The sequence below is a fragment of the Toxorhynchites rutilus genome, chromosome 1 (assembly GCF_029784135.1).
Source record: "Toxorhynchites rutilus septentrionalis strain SRP chromosome 1, ASM2978413v1, whole genome shotgun sequence".
Taxonomy (NCBI): Eukaryota; Metazoa; Arthropoda; class Insecta; order Diptera; family Culicidae; genus Toxorhynchites; species Toxorhynchites rutilus.
Window position 1 is genome coordinate 1109793 of NC_073744.1, and position 22024 is coordinate 1131816.

Sequence of the window (22024 nt, forward strand, 5' to 3'; positions counted from 1 at the left end):
CCATTTCTATTGATCATTTCTGGCCGCTTCTTGTCAATTGCCTGCTTCAAACGGTCAAGCTGCTCACAGTAGAGAACCGAGTTGAGGGTCTGGCTATAATTGAGCAGCTCATAGTGGATGATTCCTTCCAAACTCACCAAACACACAGCAAAACATTTCTGGCCGTCAATCCGGGCTTGGCGATGGTTTCGCAGGTAGTAAAAACATAAAATATGGCGAATTTCTTGCTTGGTGGACTCCATATTTGACGTGCTATAATTTGAGACTGAAAAGGACAATCACAACACTGTCGAAACGACACTTGTAGCACAGATTGTCGTCTTTAAATAGCCGTATAGTATGACCCGATGCGATAAGTACAACACAAGATGCGTTTAAGTGTTGCCAAATATTGACAATATACGACATTTCTTTTTTCCCAACCCAATATGTATTTGGAGCCAATGAGTTGGTTATCTTCACTTGCGAAAAACTGAATTCTAGACACATAGATGTAGTCTAGTCGTATAGGAATATGAAACGAAACCTGAAAACATGTGAACTTTGAAAAATCATTACTCAAAAAAATATTTGGTGCTCTCAATCCCGAAACCATGTAAACTATGAAAAATAATTACAATCAATAATTACGAAAACAAAATTCGTTTTTCTAAAGTATTATATGTTTTAGACAAGACTAGCTCATTGGCTTCAATTTGATATGTTGATCATGTGAATCGGTTCAGTAGGTCAAAAGTTTTAGATATGTTATGTGAAGTAGATTCTCTGATTTTTAGATAAGTTTTGAAAATAAAACCTCAGCCTTCAAGAAAAAAAATATAAAAAATATAGCGCCCTTGATCCTGAGACCATGAAAACAATAAAAAACAAATACAATAAAAAATTACGGAAACCAAATCCCATCTCTTCGCAAGTGTTATGGACAAGGTCATTATCTTCAATTTGATATATTGATTGTCTGAATCGGTACAGTAGTTCAAAAGTTATGAAGTTTTGAAAAAAGTCATTTTCGGAAAAAAAAACAAAGAGGGGGGGAATTATCTCACTTCTTAACTAGGCGAACCTAGCCAGAATTTTCACCTGCCCCCGGGCTTCTGAATGCCAAAGGGGGACTAGGCTCTGCGGAATGCACGTATCTGCATGCTCGTGCTGTCCTGACCGAGGAATTGTCGGACAATCGCGCAGGTGCTAAGGATGACCGACTTTTGGATGCCGGCCAATTCCTTCTCGATGTTCAACACCTTTAGCGCTTCCAGAAGTGTCTTCGGGATAATTCCAGTTCCAGAGAGAACGACTGGAACAATTCTTGGGACCTCCCTTAGCCCCCACAGTTCCTTGAGCTCCACGGCCAATGGTCGGTACTTGCAGATTTTGCGACCGTGGGTCTCCTCCAGATTCTGGTTCAGTGGAATAGTGACATCGATGATGGTGACTTTGCGGTCGCTCTTGTCGTAAACCATTATATCTGGGCGGTTGTGGTGGATCGAGAGGTCGGTCAGAACAGTGCGATCCCAGTACAGCTTGAAACGGTCATTTTCCAGGAATATTTTTCGGACCACTTTAAAATGATAATTGGCACCCTAATAAAAAATACGGGACTAATATTTTGCGATAAGAAACAAAACTGCCATTTTATTTCTGCATTCGAATGATATTTGGCCGAGAAACGCTGTTCTACAATAAATTGTATTTTTCATATACACTGAATATCTCTTGCTGTGTCGATATGCAGCCCACCATAACCCATCACTCCCCTTTGTTGTATTTCAACTCACTTCTCGTTCACTGAAGACAACGCACAGCATAGCGAAGAGAACGTCTCTCTGACCATATTCCTCTCTTGCATTCTCTCATGCACTGTTCCCTTCCATCGGCATATTCGTCGGTCGTCATAGGCAACGAAGAAGCAATGCCACACCCCAAAAAGCAATTCACGCGTCGGCCATCATGCATTACCACTACACATTCAGAAACGCTCTCCCAACCAGAGGCTTGCGTTTCCAACCTGCGCATGCGTGTTAACTGAGAAATATAATTATGTTTTGCCTGAAGAAGTAGCAACGCTACCCTCAGCAAATGGTGGACAGGCAACGACCGATAATATGCTTTCACCAGTGCGCGCAGTCTCTGGCCGGTTCTTTCACGTTTCGCCGCCATTCCAACGAAAAACATTTCTGATATATTTTACGACCCTTAGCGCCGCCATGAAGCGCTAATGCTAATCAAACTAATGGAAACCACTCTCTTCTGAAAAAAAACCAACTGTGATGGCTGTGCGTAGCATTTTTAATAGGGATGACCAAAACACTTTAGAAGATATCGATAAAAGCTGGGAGTGAATCGAGAGAGAGAGAGAGAAAAAAAGAAGCAATTAAGAAAGCAGTAACAAATTGCGATAAACTTATTCTCGTAATCTTGAAACTTTTACGGCACTACTTATTATTAACATTGCGATCCAACCGGGTACACACGCCGCACCCATATACTCCTAGTGCTGCTGGGGGACACTAAAAACTGTTAAACCCGTCAATTGCGTGTGGTAAATTAAATTAAAAATCTATTAAACTCTCACTTAATGGCGACGACGGATGACTACGATGGTGAGATGTGTCCATCCTGTGGTGGGCTCCGGGACACGAGACGGGCAATAACAAATGCAGCCAACTAGCGCCACCGCTTCTAGACTATCTTGAGGTAGCAATAATTTGCGTTAATGGCCTCATATAACCGATTTATGAATGAATCCAGCAAATCGTCGCAGTGATGTGAGCGACCGAATGTGCGCCATTTAGGATTGACAAATTGATTTGAGTGTCTTGTCCGTGCTAACGCTGAGAACAAAAAAAAATGTAGAAGGAAGACGTTAATGTATCAATCTCGGGAACTTCTTGCATTTTTCTATGTATTTTTCGCGTCTGCGGAAAATTTATTGCAATCTGTGTACTGAAATTAATTTCATTGTCCAGGCGCAAATCAGTCGTACACACTTCAGTGGCGCGCTTGTTTACTACGACATATTAGACTATTAGACTTTTTAGCTTTGTCTCGATAAATTGGAACACCGTGAATAAAACTGGATGTGGTCGGGGATGTGCTGTACACTCGTTAGTGTTTTTATCACGCTATGCTAAATCAGATGCACTGTAACTCTATAACCCGTTTAAATCGATTACCCATCTGGATCCTAATAAGTCAAACAAAACAAAACATCGACTGTACTTCCACATACATCGTTTTCCTCCCACACCGTGACTTTCCGCTGGAGCAAATTATAACAATAACTACATGTGTACGCCATCACACGCTCTCGTGCACCGTCTTCGTCATCATAAATATTTGAATAAATATTTACTAGGCAATAATCGTAAAATGAGAGCGCACACACGGGCGGAAGAGTTAAAGCGCAACGCAGAGGGCAATGGGAAAGAAATGCCTTTTTCACATTCCTTAACTTTCCGATCCCGAACTGAATGAAAACGATCACACGATCGCAGTTGGGTGAGAATTTTCACAAATCACTCGACAAATATTTATTCAGAGCATTCATTGACGGGATCGTATTTTCAATCGGAAGGCCCGTCGCCGCTGCTTTGTTTTATCGGCGTTACCAATGCACACAAATCAAAATTAATTTTTATAGACTGCACCTTCTTACCATAGAGAGCGGAAGCTTAAAAAAAAAGAAAAGCTAATCGTCACGATGAGCCGTTACCTGCGAGGGTGCCACTGAATCTTTCGCTGCTCGTTAGCGCTAATGTACCTGGCAGCCAAATGAGTCTTTTTACGATAGCCCTAATTGAACGTGACCGCCGCTACCGACGACGTTCGACGGCGGAGACGGTAGAGAACCAGTAGTTAATAATTCGTTTTCTCAAATGGAAACACAAACACGTCATAAATATATAAAGTGTATAAATAAACGAGGAAATTTTCTTACGGCCTGAAAACTGATGATTTTTCCTCCGCAAGAGCTGACAAACTTTTCATCAGGTCCAGCTTTGTAACATCACAGAACGTCACAGCATTGCGGTGCCTACGAAGAACGGAGGGCACAGACCGAAACGAGAATCCGCTAATGCATATTTACGACGACATAAAAAAATTTCACGTTATTTACGACCATCCTTCGGTATGTGATGTTAATTGCAATCCATATTTTATACGCTACTCGGATGGATGTACATAATATATAGGGACCCAATCTATCGATGCGCGAAGATATTCTTCGTTTTTCCACTTTACCACAGCGCTCTGTCGTATATCAAGCGAATTATGATGCGCACTGGAAAGGCAGAAATACCAAGTCTGTGCAAAAAATTTACGACTTCAAAAATGTCACAACCTTTCCGTCCACGCACCCACAATGATTACGAAAGCAGACTAAAATGTTGCCCGATTCAAAGTACAGACCAAAGCTGTTCTGTAGGCGGAATGCATTCACATTCAGTGTGACACATCGCTAGTTTTAACACCTCAAATAAGTTAACAAACGGCGACGGCGGCAGCAGTGTCGGCCTCATGAAAGTCACGATGTTGGCGATCAAACAAACAATACTCCACGGTCGATTCGGATGCAACGCGCCAACGGCACACAAAATTAACTAGAACAGGCTGTTTACACACCGAAACCGTCCTCGGCGGCCGAATGGTAACACATTACTATACATATTGAAATGCTTGCTCCGACCCAGCGGCAGGAAAGGATTTTCAAAACTCTTTTGTTTGTGCTTCGCCTTCAGGAAAGGGATATCCTCTGGTTGATCTAATTTTTCTAACTGCTCAAGGTTAAACCGTCGGGATAGGAGAAACGTTCGAAAAACAGAATGCTGATGCAATTATACCAACGTTCGAGGTCAACGGCTCGTCGATTTTTTGCTTTATTGGGTGGGAGTTTTGCTCTAGTTTTTTTTCCCTAACGCTATCGCCAGGAATAGGCATTCCGACTACAAAACAACAAAACATGTGTAGTTCGAAATTTGTTCGGGAAAAAATAACTTTTAGGGCTTGACTAATGTGTTGAGATCGTAAAGATGCCTTCCTGCGAATGCGGTGGTATTGAGGGCTCTAAATATGATGATTGTTGTCTTTCAGGTAGGGATGAATATTTTTTTGTTATCACTGATCAGCATTTGAGGCAACATTTTTTCCGGCGGTTCAGAACACCAATCGAATTCTTTTACGCTATCTTTTGCTGTATGTGTCATAACTTCATGGAATCATCTTCGACTAAAGGCCGAAACATTGAAAACTGATAAAAATAACCAAAGATTACATTCAATCCAACATCAAAGGTTTTAGAAATTCACTTGGAAATGGGACACCCACTTTTGGCGATTGCAGTATCTACGGTTGTCAGAATTGGAATCTTTTGATAGTGTTTAGTTTTTAGTAAATAAATCTTCATCAGCGACTTTTTCCATAATTTCAAGATAACATGGTGTAGAGTTTACCAGCTTTCAAAAAAAGAATAAAAAACATTATGAACGCGCACTTGCCAAATCCATTAATTTAAATTACTGAAATTTCCGAAAAACATATCGTATATCTTTCTTTCTGTACTGGGGATTTAAGGAAGTTTAAAATATCGGAAAGAGAACGTTACATTTGGAGTACAAGGTTTTAAACATTCATACACTCTGTCCAACTTCTATAAGACCAGGTGATGATCTTGCTGCTTTGCTTCAATTTATATTCTAGTGTGTAGGTATTGGTGACTACCATACACTGCATGATCTTCATATGTGTGTGTGCAAGCGCTGAGCGTAAACGAATGTTTTCCTGCTTTCAACTGTCAAGTTTCTATAAGATCAGTTACACTTTCCGCTGTTTTAGTTGTTTTGAATAATTAAATCTGGAAAATTCCGAAGGGAAAAATCCTCACGGAGAGAGTAGAGAGACAAATCGATACATTTCACCAAGATAATGTTAGTATCAGAGAAATTTCTCGTCGGATTGGGGGTGCTTCCTTGGCCGAGTGGTTAGCGTCATAACTAACATGCCGGGTGTTCGGGTTCGATTCCCGTTCTGGTCGGGGGAATTTTTCGTCAAAGAAATTTCCTCCGCCGACTTGCACTGTGATCACGCGTATTCTAGAGCTTGCCACTCAGAATGCATTCAAGGCGTGTTATTTGGCATAGAAATCTCAACTAAGTACTAATAAAAATGACGCAAGTAATACTACGTTGAGACGGCGAAGTTCCTTTAGGAACGTTAGTGCCATTGAAGAAGAAGAAGAATTGGACGATCCAATCAAGTAGTGCTCAATTATTTGGCGAATCCTCAAGGATACGGTAAGAAGAAGAGAGCTCCACGTAAATCGAAGGTCTCTGACCGGGATAAGCAGGAAATAGCTAGAACAGGTTCGAATACCTCACAATCGCATGTGCAAATAAATCAATATTTCAACTACTTAACTGCTCGTGTGACAATTCATCAAATTTTGGTAAAAATACTCCCATAAAGAGGGCTTAAAAGGTTAAAACTCCTCATCTTACACCATCTCACCTCGGAAGACGTCTGAGTTTTGCCAAAGCTCTCATGAAACGACAGTGGGACATGGTATATTGTGACAAAAATGTTTCCAAAAGAATACATTTTGCTGTATACCATAACGAAAAGTTCTTCAATGTATAGGTTATCTTCACTGACGAAAACAAGTTCAATTTGGATGGCCCTGATGGTTTCAACGGGTACTTGGGTGTGATTTACGGAAGAAGGAACAGTATTTTTTAACTAGGAATTTATTTATTTATTTATTTATTTTTATTTATAATTAGTAACATGAGACTTCAGTCTCTTTTTAATGTTACATTATGTAAATACATAAGAAGGTGCGCCGTAGTTTCTAAACTATTCGTGAATACAAACATTTCATTGACTCATTCATTCATTACTTCTTCTAAAGAAATCGATAACTTCAACTATTAAAGTGCTCTTTGCATCCTCTCTTAAAAGCTGATGTGGAATTTACTAAGGTCAACTCATTCGGTAGAGAATTCCAATAGGAAATGCCTCTGACGAAAAACGAACTGCCGTATGAGGATGTATTGTGACGAGGAACAGAATACTTTTTCGCACGCGAACTTCTCAATGGCTTCAGATTAGTATGTAGATACCCGGGAGCTTTTGACTTCGCAAGCTTGAACAAAAAGAGGCAACATCTAAACTGAGAAAACTTGTTGAACGGACACCCGATTAAGCGATGTTGAAGGTGGGTAACTCTATCGTATCTACTCAAGTTAAATACGAATCGAACACAAGCATTCAATGCTATTCGCAGTCTTGATTCTGCATACACTGTCGTTACTGACAGAATAAAATCGCAAGCTATGAAATGCGGTAGAACTAAACTTTTAAAAAGTTTAAGCTTCATATCACTGCTTAGGAATGATGATGCCGCATAGAGGTTACGCAAACTTGCATATATTTTGCCACATTGTTTGAAAATGAATTTTTCAAATTTAAAATTTGATTGAATTGTGAACCCCAAGCTCACTCCTTCCTCCGCAAAAGCAATGTTAGCATTGTTCAACTTTAAGAAGGGTTTCAGAACATTATTGACGTGGGAGAGGCTCAAAAATAGAGCACTCGTTTTATTAGCATTTAGTTTGAGTCCATTCCTGACGGACCACACATGAATATTGGCTAGGTCTTCGTTAATTTTCCTCGAAACAATTGTGGAAGTATCATCCAAACAACCGTAGTACAATTGCACGTCGTCCGCGAAAATATGGAACTTACAATACTTCAACACATCTGGAAGATCATTTATAAAAATTGAAAAAAGTATTGGTCCTAAGATTGATCCTTGAGGCACACCTGAGGATATTGGAAGGTAAGTAGAGTAAATTCCTTTATTGAAAACTGTCTGTGTTCGTCCAGTGAGATATGATTTAATAAGATTTGTTGCATGACTGGAGAACCCAAATCTTACGCTGAGTTTTTGACAGAGTATGTTATGGGGAATTGTATCAAATGCCTTTGAGAAGTCTAGGAGCAGTAAAACAACTGGTCTTCCTTTATCTAGGATTAACCCTATGTCATCAAAGACTTTCAGCATTGCAGTTTTTGTGCTGTGATTCGCACGATATCCAGATTGCTGACTTATTAATAAATTTTCGCGGTTAATATACTGACAGATTTGGGTTTTGATTATGCGTTCAAATAACTTTGACAATGCCGGTAATATACTTATTGGACGTAAATTCTGCAGGTTATTCAAATTTGATTTTTTCTTCAATGGCAATATTTTAGATTTCTTCCATTCCTCTGGAAAGATACTAGTAGCAACTATGCAATTGAATAAATGTGTGATGGGTTTGATTATAAGCGGATTAATTAATTTTAGAAATTTAATGGGTAGTTCATCAAGCCCAATGGCATTAGATTTCATGCAATATAGTTCATTGATTACTTGAATTTCACTTATTTGATTGAAATAAAATGAATCTACCCTGTTTTGATGGTTGGACACTACGTCAATATTTAAATCACGAATACTCTCCGAAAAATTATTTGCAAAGCATTCGTTAATCTCATCAGACTCAAACTCTATTGTTGGCGATGTAGTACTCTTACCAACTCCAATGTTTTTCAATTTTTTCCACAATTCCTTCGGTGGCATATTAGCGTTGAGATTTCTTTCATAATATTCTTTTTTGATTTGACGAACTCTAAAAGTCACTTGATTACGAAGAGTTTTGAATAATTGAAAATCATCAGAGCACTTTGAGTACTTCCATCTTTTGTATGCAAGATCTCGATCTACAATTGCTTTACTTATTATGTCATTGAACCATGGATTTTGATTTTTTCGTGGCACAAATGATCGTATTGCCACAAACCTATCATGAAATGCAACGATATTGCAATTGAAAAATCGGAGTAAAAAATTTGGATCGGTTGAATGATAATAACTAGACCAGTCTAGTAAATTGAATGCTGCCACGAGACCATCAACATCCATAGATTGATAATCGCGATAACTAACCTTCTCAGGTAGGTGAACGAGGTCAAAATCGAGTGAAGCAAAAATAAGATCATGATTCGAAAAGTTTGGGACATCAACTTGATTGAATCTGAGAACTCGTGACCTTGAATTCATCAGCATAAGGTCGAGCTGTGATGATCCATATTGATAGAAAAATGTGGGCTCAGAACCTAAGCTAAACATGTTATGTATGCTAAGCATTGTCATCAGTCGTGAACACTTTGCTGAACTATGATTTAATAGGTTGACATTTAAATCACCTACAACAAAAATATTACTATAGTGCGTGCCGTATTTTAACAACAAGCAATCAACAGCGTCCACACAGTCTGCTTCAGGCGGATTATACATGCTAACAAGAAACAGCTTTTCACCATCTAGAATAATTTCCACCGCGACGTACTCAGAATACGGGACACCTGGCTGATGAATGGATTTCTCCAGGAGGTTATAGTGGATTCCGTCTTTCATAAACACCAAAATACCGCCCCCTAATCGCCCTTCCCTATCGTGTCTGATAATATTGTAGCCTTCAAGTGTCAGCGATGAATTGTCGATTCTTTCGTTTAACCAGGTCTCAGTCACGCATATGATATCAACACCACTCAATCGGGCTATTTGTTGTAGCTCGTCTAGTTTGGAAAACCTGCGAGCACAGATGCTCTGGATATTTACACTACATACTGAAAGCTTATTTTTAATTAGGGCACTTTTCATAATAATCCCTGGCAGACACCAATCCGATGAGACATTTCCACTAGAAACACTAGCCATTTCTCCAAAAGTGTTTACGATGATCCGAGCAAATGAAAGAGCATGAATCAAAAAGTACCTACTAGCTATCGACTACAATGTATAATAATATTGTTTACAAATTCAATCTAATTCACATTTCTTTACGACGCAAATGTTGTTTGTATTACAAACCGCGTTCACTATAAAACTAATAATTTTCAACATCCCCCAGCATTCCAAGCAGCAACAGCATCCAGGCAGCAACAGCGACGACAACAACAATATTTTGGCTTTCAGGAGGGAGGCAGGGAATAGATATGGATGGAATGGAAGGAGTAAACAAGAGCTGATAAGGAAAGGTTAAAATAGTTTCTGAAGATCGTCCTCTGACAATACGGGTTTCTCTTGATCATTTTGCATTTTTTTGACGTAAACGATGCCCATTCTCGTGAAGACTCCAGATAACTCTCCTTTCTTCTTCAATTGCAAAGCCTTCGCACGGAGCTCTCTCGCAGCAGGTCCTAAATTCTCGTTTACAAAAACTCGTCGATCTGTTGAGAATCCGATGTCAGCGAGCGAGAGTTTTCTTGAACGCAAATAACGTGCATAGAATTCATTCCGCTGCACAGTTATTGCGAACTGAATCAAAATCAAATAGACTATTCCATTTTTGGGATTGGTTTTGGAAAGTCTTTTGATATCCACTAACGGAATCGCTTCATCCACATACCCAAGAGATCGGCACCAAGTAACGAAATAGTTTGCCAGATTTTCTCCTGTGGTGTACGGTACTCCACTCACAATAAGATCGTTGGAGCGTGTGTTTCTATCGGCGACTGCAAGACACTCAGCTCTATTTTTATCGACAGTATTTATAATGTTGGTAGTGGTATTGTTGGTCTCCTTTCGAATGTTGTCTAAGTCCAATGTTATATCCGATCGCAATTTGTTGATTTGGGCTTCAAGCGAATGCTCCAGACGTCGAATCTCTTCGACTGTGTTTTGTTGGTTTGTTGCAAGCTGTGATTTCATTTGTTTCGCTAGCTCAGAAACACTCATATCATCAACGGCTGGTTTGCTCGCCGACTGACTGCGAAGAGGGCGACGAGAGCTGTGGTCGTCGGCCATGGTTGCTCAAAAATGCTAGTTGTTCTTCAGAATACAGCAGCGAATAAAATAATTTCCTGATTCACAGCTACAACTGGCGAAAACTTCTCAAACTTCACAGTAAAACGTTCAGGTATTCGTCAATGATAGCGATAACCGGTATATAGTGGTTTGTTTTTGGGAAATAATCGTGATTTTCACCATTTGCGTCGGAACAATATTTTTACGTGCGCGCCATTCTACGGTCTCCTTAGACTATCTTAGACTTAGACTTAGACTTAGAGAATTTAGGTGGAGGCTCGTGCATGGTTTGGGTGGGATTGTGCGCAACCGGGAAGCTCAAAATAGCTTTCAAATCATTCAAGGATTACACACATGTTCTGGAATCCTCTCTCCTACCGTTTTCGCGTGGATATCGTCACAAAAAAAATCACATTCCAGCAAAACAATGCTTCTATTCAAACAAGCAAGTAAACTAAGAAATGGATTAAGGACCAAAAACCTAATTTTTTGGACTGGCCGGCTCGCTCTCCAGTCTGGAATCCTGTTGAAAATCTTTCTTGAACGTTGAATCTACACTGAGGGAAAACGGTACACCACGATTAAAGAACTGATGGTCGCAATTTCGGAAAAATGGAAAAATATAAAGAAATTCGTTCAGCAGAATTTGGTAAATAGTATTCCAACACGAATGTTCAAGGTTATTAGTCGAAATGGCAAGGCTAACAATTATTGACACGTAAATCAGCCTATCGTTTCGAATTTTTCATTGATAATACTTATGAATTTTGAAGTGGTCTTATAGAAACTGGACAGCTGAAATTATTATATTTAAGCACAATAAATAAACAAACAACGCTTTTGAACGAAATTGACGTTAAATATACTTCATTCTAAGCAGTCTACAATGTATGAATGTATCTTGTTGAAATTCTAACTGTTTGTGTTGCAACGAAATAGAATCAGGGTGGTCTTATAGAAGTTGGACAGAGTGTACCTCTTTGCTGACTGAACTAAGCTCTTAGATTCAAAGCACAATTTTAAAGACCATATAGCTCACATTACTTACAAAGCTTCGAAGTGCTGGGCTTCATTTTCCGAGCTGCTAAAGAGTTCTAAGACATCCACTATCTTCTTCTTGAATGGTGTTAACGTTCCCTGTGGAACTTTTTCCGTCTCAACGTATGCATTAACTAGCGTCATTTATTAATGCTTAGTTGAGATTTCTCAATTCCGAGGGGCAAACTCTTGAATACGCGTGACCACAGTGCAAGTCGAAGGAAATTTCTTTGACGAAAAATCCTCCGGCCAGAACGGGAATCGAACCCGAACAGCCGTCATGATAATGTGAGACGCTAACCACTCGGCCACGGGTGCACTTTACATCCACTATCTAAAAGTTTTGTATTGTTCGTTAGTCCGATCTATTTTGGAGTATCCTGTTGTTGTATTGACTCAGTAATATCAAAACAACATACAACAAATGGAAGCAATACAATGTAGGTTTTCCGCTTTGCTCTGTGACGGTTGCCTTGGAATGATCCTTTCAACCTTCCCAGCTACAAAAATCGTTGTCGATTAATCGATCTAGAACTTCTGAAAATAGACGGAACATAGTGAAGGCTGCTTTCGTTTCAGATGTTGTTCAGTCGCAAATAGACTGCCATGCTGTGCTAAATGAATTCAACATGAGTATTTCCCGTTTCAGTCTGAGAACCCATGACTTCCGCCGAATTCGTACATTTCTTACTAATTATGGCTATAACGAGCCTATTAGTAGTATGTGTCGTGTATTCAATCGTTGTTTTCATGTTTTTGACTATCACTTGTCTCGTCACGTCAATAAGAGTAGGTTCCGTGGGGTGTACATACTAGCCTAGTGTGAAGTTAGAATAAGTCGTACCTTGTTATGATTAAGATTATGTCATTTGGACTATATTTTCTGTTGACGGAAAAGGTGAGCAGTATTTATTTCCATTTTAGAAAAAAAGCTTCAAGCACACTAAAATGGGCTTTTCTCTGCTTCAAATAAATAAATAAATAAATAAATAAATGAAAATCACATTATTCAAAAGGTAAACTTGACCCAAAATGTTGTTTCATTAACTGGAAAACTGAAATAAGACGCACAAAGTACTATACTTATGCTATGCTGACGTGCTGAAGAAAAGTTGAATAGAAATATTTACTAGGCCCGTTCAAACAAAATATTTCGTCTCCAATTTAATTCTAGTCCTGTTTCAGTTAACGAACAACCAATTTTCACATACCTAAGTCCTGTATCGAAAAGTAATTAGCAACTTTCATAATGATTCTACTCAAAAAATGGGTGAACTTGTCTTAGTGTGCATGCAAGCAAAAGTTTGTTTACATGTCAACAAAAGTTTGTGCAATCGATTCATTCCGTTTAAGTTGTTCATTTTCGCTATGACTAGAATTGATATTGATACAAGAAAAAAAAACTCTGCACACTTTGTGCTTCAAAGTGTGCTTCCTTCAACCAAATCGCAAAACGGTTTGAAGTGCACCAGCCAAGTGTGAAAAATATGATCCACAAGTATGACAACGAGTTCTCCTTGAATGCTATGCCTAGATCCGGTAGAAAACCTGGTTCCAGGTGGACGAAAACCTGAGGAGGTGGACGATGCTGAAAGCTTGATTGCGCTGGTATAATGTGTAAAGAAGGTTCCAATATTGCGAGCTATTTGTACTTGTGGTCTACGGTCTCCTATTTTCTTCACAACAGGTACACTCAATGCTAAAATTCACAAAGATGAATGCTTGAAGAAAAGATTGCTGCCCTTCTATAAAAAGCATCAGTCTCCCTCTTTCTTCTGGCCAGATTTGGCATCTGCACATTAGGCTAAGCCAGTATTACAGTGGCTCTTAGACAATAATATCCAATTTGTCGAGAAAAACATCAAGCCACCAAACTGTCCAGAGCTCCGATCAATTGATTTCTGGGCGACGCGAAGTTTATGAAGGTTGATAGTGTGCTATGAATGAAATAAATAACTCCACAATACAATTTTGACCTTTTTCAAAATTTTTGTTCTCAAAACCGATGGAATCTAGATGGAAAAATATGATATACCGTGATTTTATGCATTGGCAAAGGCAGAAAATGGCGATGATGGAACATGAAGTGGGCATGGGAGAAGAGGTGTATACTGAGAGCGCTACGTGCATTGGCAAGAAGGACAAAAATCTCGTGTTATGTTTTCGCAAGAATAATAATGAGTCATGAAACCCATATTCAGTTGCTTCTACAGAGCCTTTTTATTTTCTCAGTCCATTCGTCTCTATTCTTGAAAAAATCTGAAAACTGAACTAAACTCTCAGCATTGGAAAAGGTCATTCGGAAATCCTTGCTACGACTGCCGTCTGGTCGCTAGCTGGATGACTGAAGAATCGTGAATTACTTATTAGTGGAATAATTCCAATCGATCATTTAATTTTCGTGAATTCGAGCATTGTTTCCGGATTAAAATTGGCGTCAATGTGTAGCGCATTTCAAGTCGGATGTGATGAAGGCATTAAGCAGCGGTGAGAGTTGTGTTCGGTACGGATTTCTGTAGCCGTTATGCGCAAGGTACTGCATAAGATAATGTGTAGGTTATTTCTTTGGAAAACTCGCGTAACTTCACTTCACGATCGTTCAAAACGAGTCGATGCACTTGTTTAACGATTTATGGATTCGTAGCGTTTTTTGGCCTTCCAGAGCGAGATGCAACTGCATTGATTGTTCAGGAGTTTTTCCCATCAAAAAACAATGTTTGATCGAAATACGATAATTCCTCTTCATCCATTTCCTATACGAATATTCAGGTAGTGACACTTAAACCACTGAAGCTTGTGAACAAATAAACGAAATGTCGTGAAACCTCTCGAAATTAATTTTGTTCATTTTTAGTGACGCCATCTGTTGAAAAATCTCCGGACTTTTCATCCCATGTAGTACTGCACAATTGCTGCGTCTATTCTCTTTCGTTTAAATATGCGGTACAATTAAGCATTAGTCGTATTACTTCATCGAATGTTGAACTCTACCATCTGCCGTGTATTGCTAATAACCTTCCTATACACGCGTATAGGTCTGACAGATCGAGAATCAATGAGATGGCTAAACCAAATCAAAATATTTTCTGGAGTTTTTTCATTCAATTATATCTTTTTCTTCAAATAAATACCAACAACGCCTGAAAATACACAATAGCAATATTACAGAGACACGCACAGTCTGTAAGTATACGAGTTACGATTTTTCGCGTGAGTATACAAGGGCACTCTCTGTACTTGTGAACAATCGTCAAACAATTGAACAAAAATGTTAATTTGTAACTTTGATCTGAAAAAATACAAACCATAAAACAGAAATAGTTCGTGCAATGTAGTTAAAAAAAAACTTTGGATATAGTTATTTACATGTAAGCATAAGTTTTTTTTTCTGTGAGCAGTTAAAAACAGTAACTGCGTTTTCATCGTTATTCCTTTATTATATTCCTTTGAAATTCCTTTGAATTCTTACGTCCTTATTCAGTAAACGACAATATTACTTTACCGTTTCCTCTATCAAATGGCCTGGTTGTATCATTAGTTTGGTTGCAATGCATTCAGTTTCAAACAAGTTATAACAGATGAAAATCGAGGAAAGAAAATCAACTATGGATGCCCATGACGGAAATCCGTCGGAGTAAGGTCAAAGATAAATCTACCGTCTGCGGTGTTCTCAAATGTTTCCGTTAAAAAATATAGTTCAGATGAATTACAGTAAACGCCGTAGTGAACCTCACGATCGGTAGCACCTCTGGATGGTATTAAGAATAATTAAAGCAAACCCAGGACTCTCCGATGGTTTTACTACTGAAAAATACAATTCCAACAATACCGTCCGAAGGATCAGTCAGCGGAGAAGTTATCATTCTTTTCGTGCCAGAAAGCATCTAATCCTGATGCTGAAGCAAAACTTAGTGACCCAAACGTATTCGGAGGATTTAGAGCAGAGTACAAACAAATTTGCGTATTCATGGACAACGAAGCGTTCGTGAAGATGAATTTTAAGCAGACCTACGAAAAAAATTGTATGTTGCCACGCCTCATTTGTTTGTGATTGTTTTTGCCAATAAACTCGCTAGAAAAATTATGATCTGACAAGGTATTTGCAGCTGCAGACAAAAAAAAAGAAGATGTTCCAAACAGGAACAGAAGAACATAGATGTAAGATGCAAGAAGTACCCAAAACCCATTCTACCATATATCAAATCACACAAGATTTGCTATGTATGGCCAGATTTGGTTAGCTGTCAGTACTATGGTATCTTGATAACGAGAATGATTCCATCGAGTTCCTCCTGTTTTGACCCAATTGAAAAATAAAAAAATAGTATAAAACATACTAATTATATGGCGGCTCCATTTAAAATGTAGAATATGGGGACGCATGATCTTTGAAAAAATGTCGGCGCTGCTGACTAATAAACCAATTAAAAAATCACTCACGTTTCAATTTCAAAACACAAATTCAAAAACAAGAACGAAATAAATTATAAAAGGCAATAATAATGTGTACATTATTATCGCATAACACTATCGATTCGAAGTACGAAAATTGGTACTTACTTTGTTTTTCGTATTCATTCTTAAAGTTAGTCTTTCGAAATGTTTGGCTATTAACAGCCGAATTCACATCTAACATCTAACATACAGTCCATCAAATTCCATTATCCAATAAAAACATACAAACTGAAACTGAAAATAAGCGCTAACAAAAATATTTACCTTTTTTAATGATCATTACTAGTTTTTTTTTCTAAGATTTCGTTTCTTCGTACAAACAGTTCACAATTTAATCGCAGCAAATTTTGTAACTCAATATCACGCTTACGATGCTTAGTCAGGTCATGGTTTGGTTTAGCCCAAAGATCACTTTTTTTCTCAACCACAATCACTTGAATACAGAAGGTTTAGGTTGAAATATCACTACTATTTTAATATGCTTCTTCGATTGCACAGTATTGGAATTCGTTCGAGTTTTCACGCTTCTCCGGACCGTTTAAATGTTTGTAAATCGTTCGTTTATGATAATTGCGATGTCACAAACATCCACGCTTTAACCATCATCACCTCGTAAAAGTGTGTTTTTCTCGGGCATTATAAATATTTTAAACCATGGTTCAAACTGCACATTTGTTTTTCGTCTGCCGCACTATTAGCTATTGATAGCAACAATATAACTCAAAACTATAAAACGAAATTATACGTAAAAAACAACAACTGAAAAGGTGCCTTGGCCGTCTTGCTGCCTCTTTCTCCGTTGAACTTGCCGCTGATCGGCGATTTTTCCCGCTGCTTCCGTTTTTCGCTGCCTTCACTCACCGAGTGTGATAAACGATTATGATGGAGTATATAAAATTTTATTGAACGTCGCCACTCCGCAGTAGAAAAAAAAACCCGAATCACGCTCGGATCTGAACGCGACTGTTCGGTTCGGGATTCACTCGAAGCACTGTAAAAGGTAAAAAATTTCCTCCTTTTTGTCCGCTCTTTGTGTGCTGACTTTCCTTGGGTTCTAGAGCCGTACGGTTTCTCCGATCTTTTTCCCTCTCTCGCTCAGTCTTTCCGCTTTGGTAGGTACTTGTCTTTGTCACACCAGCGGAACCCCTTGATAGTAACGATTTCAAACAAGTCCAGTTCTTCTCCAACGAGAATTAATGAAAAACAGCGCGCGAAGCGTCTCGACGATGACTCGATAACTCAAAGAACACCATCGGAATTAAACGCATGTGTTCACCAAACAACTCATCAGATCGTACTGCGCGAGAGGGAGTAGATCGTTGTGGTCGTGACATGGCCGCCATGACTCCGCTCGAATTTCGATTTTATATGGAAGCAAAAAAAGCTGTATAGTAAATGCAATACAGCGCTGACGCTTGGGTGCGCGGACAACTGTATGTATGTACCTTATTTCGGGTAGGAAAACAAGCGCGGATACATAACAGAGCCTGGCTAGCTCTGGTAGCTGTTGGTGCTGATGCTATTCCCGCGGTATTGAATTACAAGACTGGCACTGGTATTCTCCTGGAGGATTGCTACGACGGGTGCTTTGTGAAACATACGAGACGTACCTCGGAAAGGAATTCTTGTTTGCAACGCGTTTGAGCTACAAAACAATAATCATGCGCAGTGCGGTGGCAATATCCCGCCTTCGGATCACAATGACAAATATTGACTTCCCAGAATCGACAACTTCCACACCAACAACAGCGATAGGGCACGTTAGCCGGTAAACAGTGACTGGTATTGATTACGAATCACGATTGCTGGCGCAATAGGCTGGAAGACGTGGCACAATTTTCATCAGCATAAATTTCGCTTGCCCCATAAATCATCCCGACAGCAAAAAGTTATACCATAAAAGAAGCCAAACAAAATATTCGATTCTCGTTCCTTTCAATGGTCTTTCACATTTTTGGGTGGGAATTGATTTCCCTATCCGAAAGGCACGGTTTTGGGCAGAGAAGCGTGTCGCTATGGAACCAATCTCTAGCGCGACAGTCGTTGCCATCTTGCAAGCTATGGGAAAAGCGGAGAGGGATAAACTCATTTGTTCGCAGTTTATTTATTCAACGAAATTTACGATTTTTTGCCTTTTCCCCTCGGTACGACTTGCTACTCACGGGATTGGCGCGTAAATTAAAGTGAATTGAAATTTGTCAAATATGCAGGGTGCGAGACGTAAAATTTGATACAAGCTTACTAGCATGGGTAAATAAAGTTTCGATTTCTTGTCTAAATTTCTCGTATCATCATGGCACATAAATTCAATTCATTCCGGCTTGAAGCTGCCCGGTATCTCTTTATGCATGGGGCAGCGCAATAAAATGGAATCTCATTAACATGTAACGCCACGAGTTGGCACTGTACTAAACCCGGGGATCAATTATCCTTTTTCGCCTTTCATTCGCCAACACCCGGCGGAACCATATAAAAACTTTATCTGCTGCGATCCAATCCCGACCAAAGTTGTGATAGAAAGAGAGTTTCCATAGAAGCCTGAATTGCGCTGACTATGCCGTTTTCCCCAAAGTGGATACCACGCTGTCAGACTCGATTGCAGCAACTAAAACAATGTTGTTTGCTGTTTTGTCGACCCCAATGTATGTGCGAATATGTGATTGAATTTTTTACGACTTTGCAGAGTCTCACACGCTGCATACTGCGCCCGGGTAAGGGGATTTAAATCCGTGCTGAGCCTTGACTCGGCGAGAGATGGTGCCATAGGAACCGTGGCGACAGTTTGGATGACCTCCGCCGAGCACGAACATGACATAATAACTTGGGCTCCATTTTTGTCCGCATCCGATGCGTTCATTCGAACAGATAAAAGCTTTGCCCCGTGAACGGTTTAGTTTCAATGCCATTCCTCTCTTTCGCTCGAAATGCTATCCCACTGTATCAACAACAGGAGAAGAGCCGGAGAAGAGTTTTAATTTAATTTTCATGTTTGCGCTCGTTAGCATAAAAATGAGAGATTTAATCGCTCCTTCCCTCGTATTATCTTAGCGAATGCAGCATCAGAAATGCCGGCGCTTTTATACATTCCTCTCAAAACATAGCATTTTCGCTAGTTCATTTCGTTTTGTTTTCCCCTCCCAATTTGCATATTTTGTGTTTTTATAGGGTTCCAGCAATATGGTGAGACTATAGTGTTTTCGGGTTTAATGTACCACAATTAAGACGCATCTAAATCGGAGTTTCTTACGATGCCGTTACTGGGAACAGCAAACCATAGGTAGCGGACTGATATACATTAAGTGTGGACTCTGTGTAGTGAACTATGTTGGATTTCATATTGTTTTGTTTTTCTCATTCATAGGAATTTAGATGGAAAAATATTTTGAATTGTGTATCATAACCGTTATCGATCTATCCCAGCTTTGAAATAATACAAAAATTTATAAATATACAGAACTTTTCCAAGCAGGGTCCCCATAAATGCAGATTAATCTATATTTCAACATATTTATCCAACTTTTTAAAACCAAGAATCCGTAGCTAAAAGTGTTGAAAGTCACTGTAATACAGACAAAAAAATCTGTAGTTGCATTTTTGTGGATTTACATTTACATTTTTTTTTCAAAAATTACAATTGAAAGTACTTACCGTCTAAAACTATCATTGATGAACGATGTAAACTACAATTAATACGATTGAACAGAGCTCTGCAAAACGGTTGTGTCCTGTTCACCCGAATACCATTCACCCGAAACACCCGAAACACAATACCCGAATGCAACATATACCCGAATGCGACAAATACCCGAATACGGCATTTACCCGAATGCAACATTTACCCGAATGAGAAGGAAAGATTCCGGCAAATCAGATTATGAGTTTCGTTGAATTTCCTGTTGATAAATAAAATTAAATCAAAACAACATGAAAAAGTAACCAAAATACGATGTGAAATGAAAAATTGTAATGAAGAAATTTGAAAATGATTTTGAAGACTTCGTGGTGTCATTTTTAAAAATTAGTGTAGGCACAATTGACATGTCGTTCCATTCCACTACGAAAGGCCTATGTATTTGCTCTCGCCAGTCTTTCACTTCTTCACAATAGTATGTAGCAAACATTACATTCGTTGTGAAAGTAGATACGAATGCAAAGAATGTGATGTAGGTTTATGCGTTGACCCTAGAATATAGAATATATCATACAGAAAGTAATTATTAAATTGTTTCTTTAATTGATATAATTGAAAATCCCTAAGATGAGTTCAATGCTATGCTTAGAAAGCTATTTAAAATAAATAATAAATTAATATTTTTATTTTATTTGCAATTATTGTTTTTAAGTTTTTAACTCACTAGTCACTGGTCTGGCGCAACACAACGACCGACATGCGCATAACGTGCCGTACCCTCTGATGGATTTCTCCGAGATTGGGCCGCAGTGAAAAGGTTAACATAAAAAATATAAAATATCATGGCAATTGATAAAAAATGGTACTTACCTATTTACCACCGCAGCACAATTTTTATCACGAATTTCTCATTTCATGAGGAAATTTATTCTGAGGTCAACGTAATGGGGGTGAAGTCTCTATTTAATGAGGATAACGAACCGGGGCGGCACCAAGCCGCCGAGGTGACGCAATCCGAGTTGGCCGCCGACCCGCCGTCGGAAGCGGCGGTCTCTCGCAAGCAAACCTGTGTTCCATTGATTGACCGGTTCGAAACATAAGAGACGATCCTTTAGCCAGGTCGGCATACGTTTACCTGGTGCATTACGTTTGCTTGGTTAATTATGCATGATATGTATTTTGATCTCAGAATGAATTTAATTGCAAAAAAAATTTCCTAATCAAAATTGCACTTCGGTGCCATAATACGTATGTACCAAAATTGTCAGCTTTCTTTTAAGTAAATGGGCTGCGTGATAGATATGAATGGATAATCTTCATAATACGTTATAAAACTACATTCTTTCTTTTCTCATTATTGTTTTTGATTGCTCACATTATTTTGAAAAAGATTCTATTTAACGCCACTATTTCTCAAATTGCACTACCCACGAGCATACTTTTTGAATGGAAATGCACACTGATCAGAAATAAATGTACAAATACTTCCTGATAATAATATTTGGTATTATTCGAATATATACTTCTTTCGGGTAAGTGTCGCATTCGGGTGGACGTTACATTCGGGTGATTGTTACATTCAGGTAATTGGAATTCGGGTGAATGTCTTTCGGGTAACTGTCTCTCGGGTGAATGGGTTTCGGGTAAATGTGACACAATCGCAAAAACAACCACCGGAACTTGAGGATAAACAAGGCAGGATAATTTTACAGCATGACATCGCCAGACCAGAAGTTCATGGAACTGTTAAAAATTATCTAGAAAGAATGAGTTCTACTCACCCGTCGTATATCCCAGATATTGCTCTCTCAGATCACTATTTGTTCCAGTCCATGGCATTCGTCCTTTTCTGAAAAGCGGGTTCGATCTTGTGAAGAATTCAAAAATTGGCCTGATAACTGGATCGCTCCAAAATAACCAAACTTCTACCATCATGGGATTCGTGTATTGCCTGAAGCACGAGCCTTTATTGTGTTTTATGTTTCAAAGAAGTAATCAAAGAAAAAGGCCTTTTTGTTTGTCATTACATGCAGAGTAACATATATAAC

At 38.9% G+C, this 22024-nt stretch overlaps 1 protein-coding gene across 2 annotated transcripts in view; it reads right to left on the reverse strand.

Moving 5' to 3' along the window:
- The window catches only part of LOC129763475 (homeobox protein abdominal-B), a 66813-nt gene extending 49192 nt beyond the window's left edge, over window positions 1-17621 (reverse strand). For both annotated transcript variants that reach the window (XM_055762574.1, XM_055762573.1), the window contains exon 1: window positions 16610-17621. In XM_055762574.1, coding sequence (XP_055618549.1) covers window positions 16610-16625 — 16 coding nt within the window. In that variant the 5' untranslated portion in view covers window positions 16626-17621. The remainder of the gene's footprint in view (window positions 1-16609) is intronic.
- Window positions 17622-22024: the final 4403 nt, after the last annotated feature.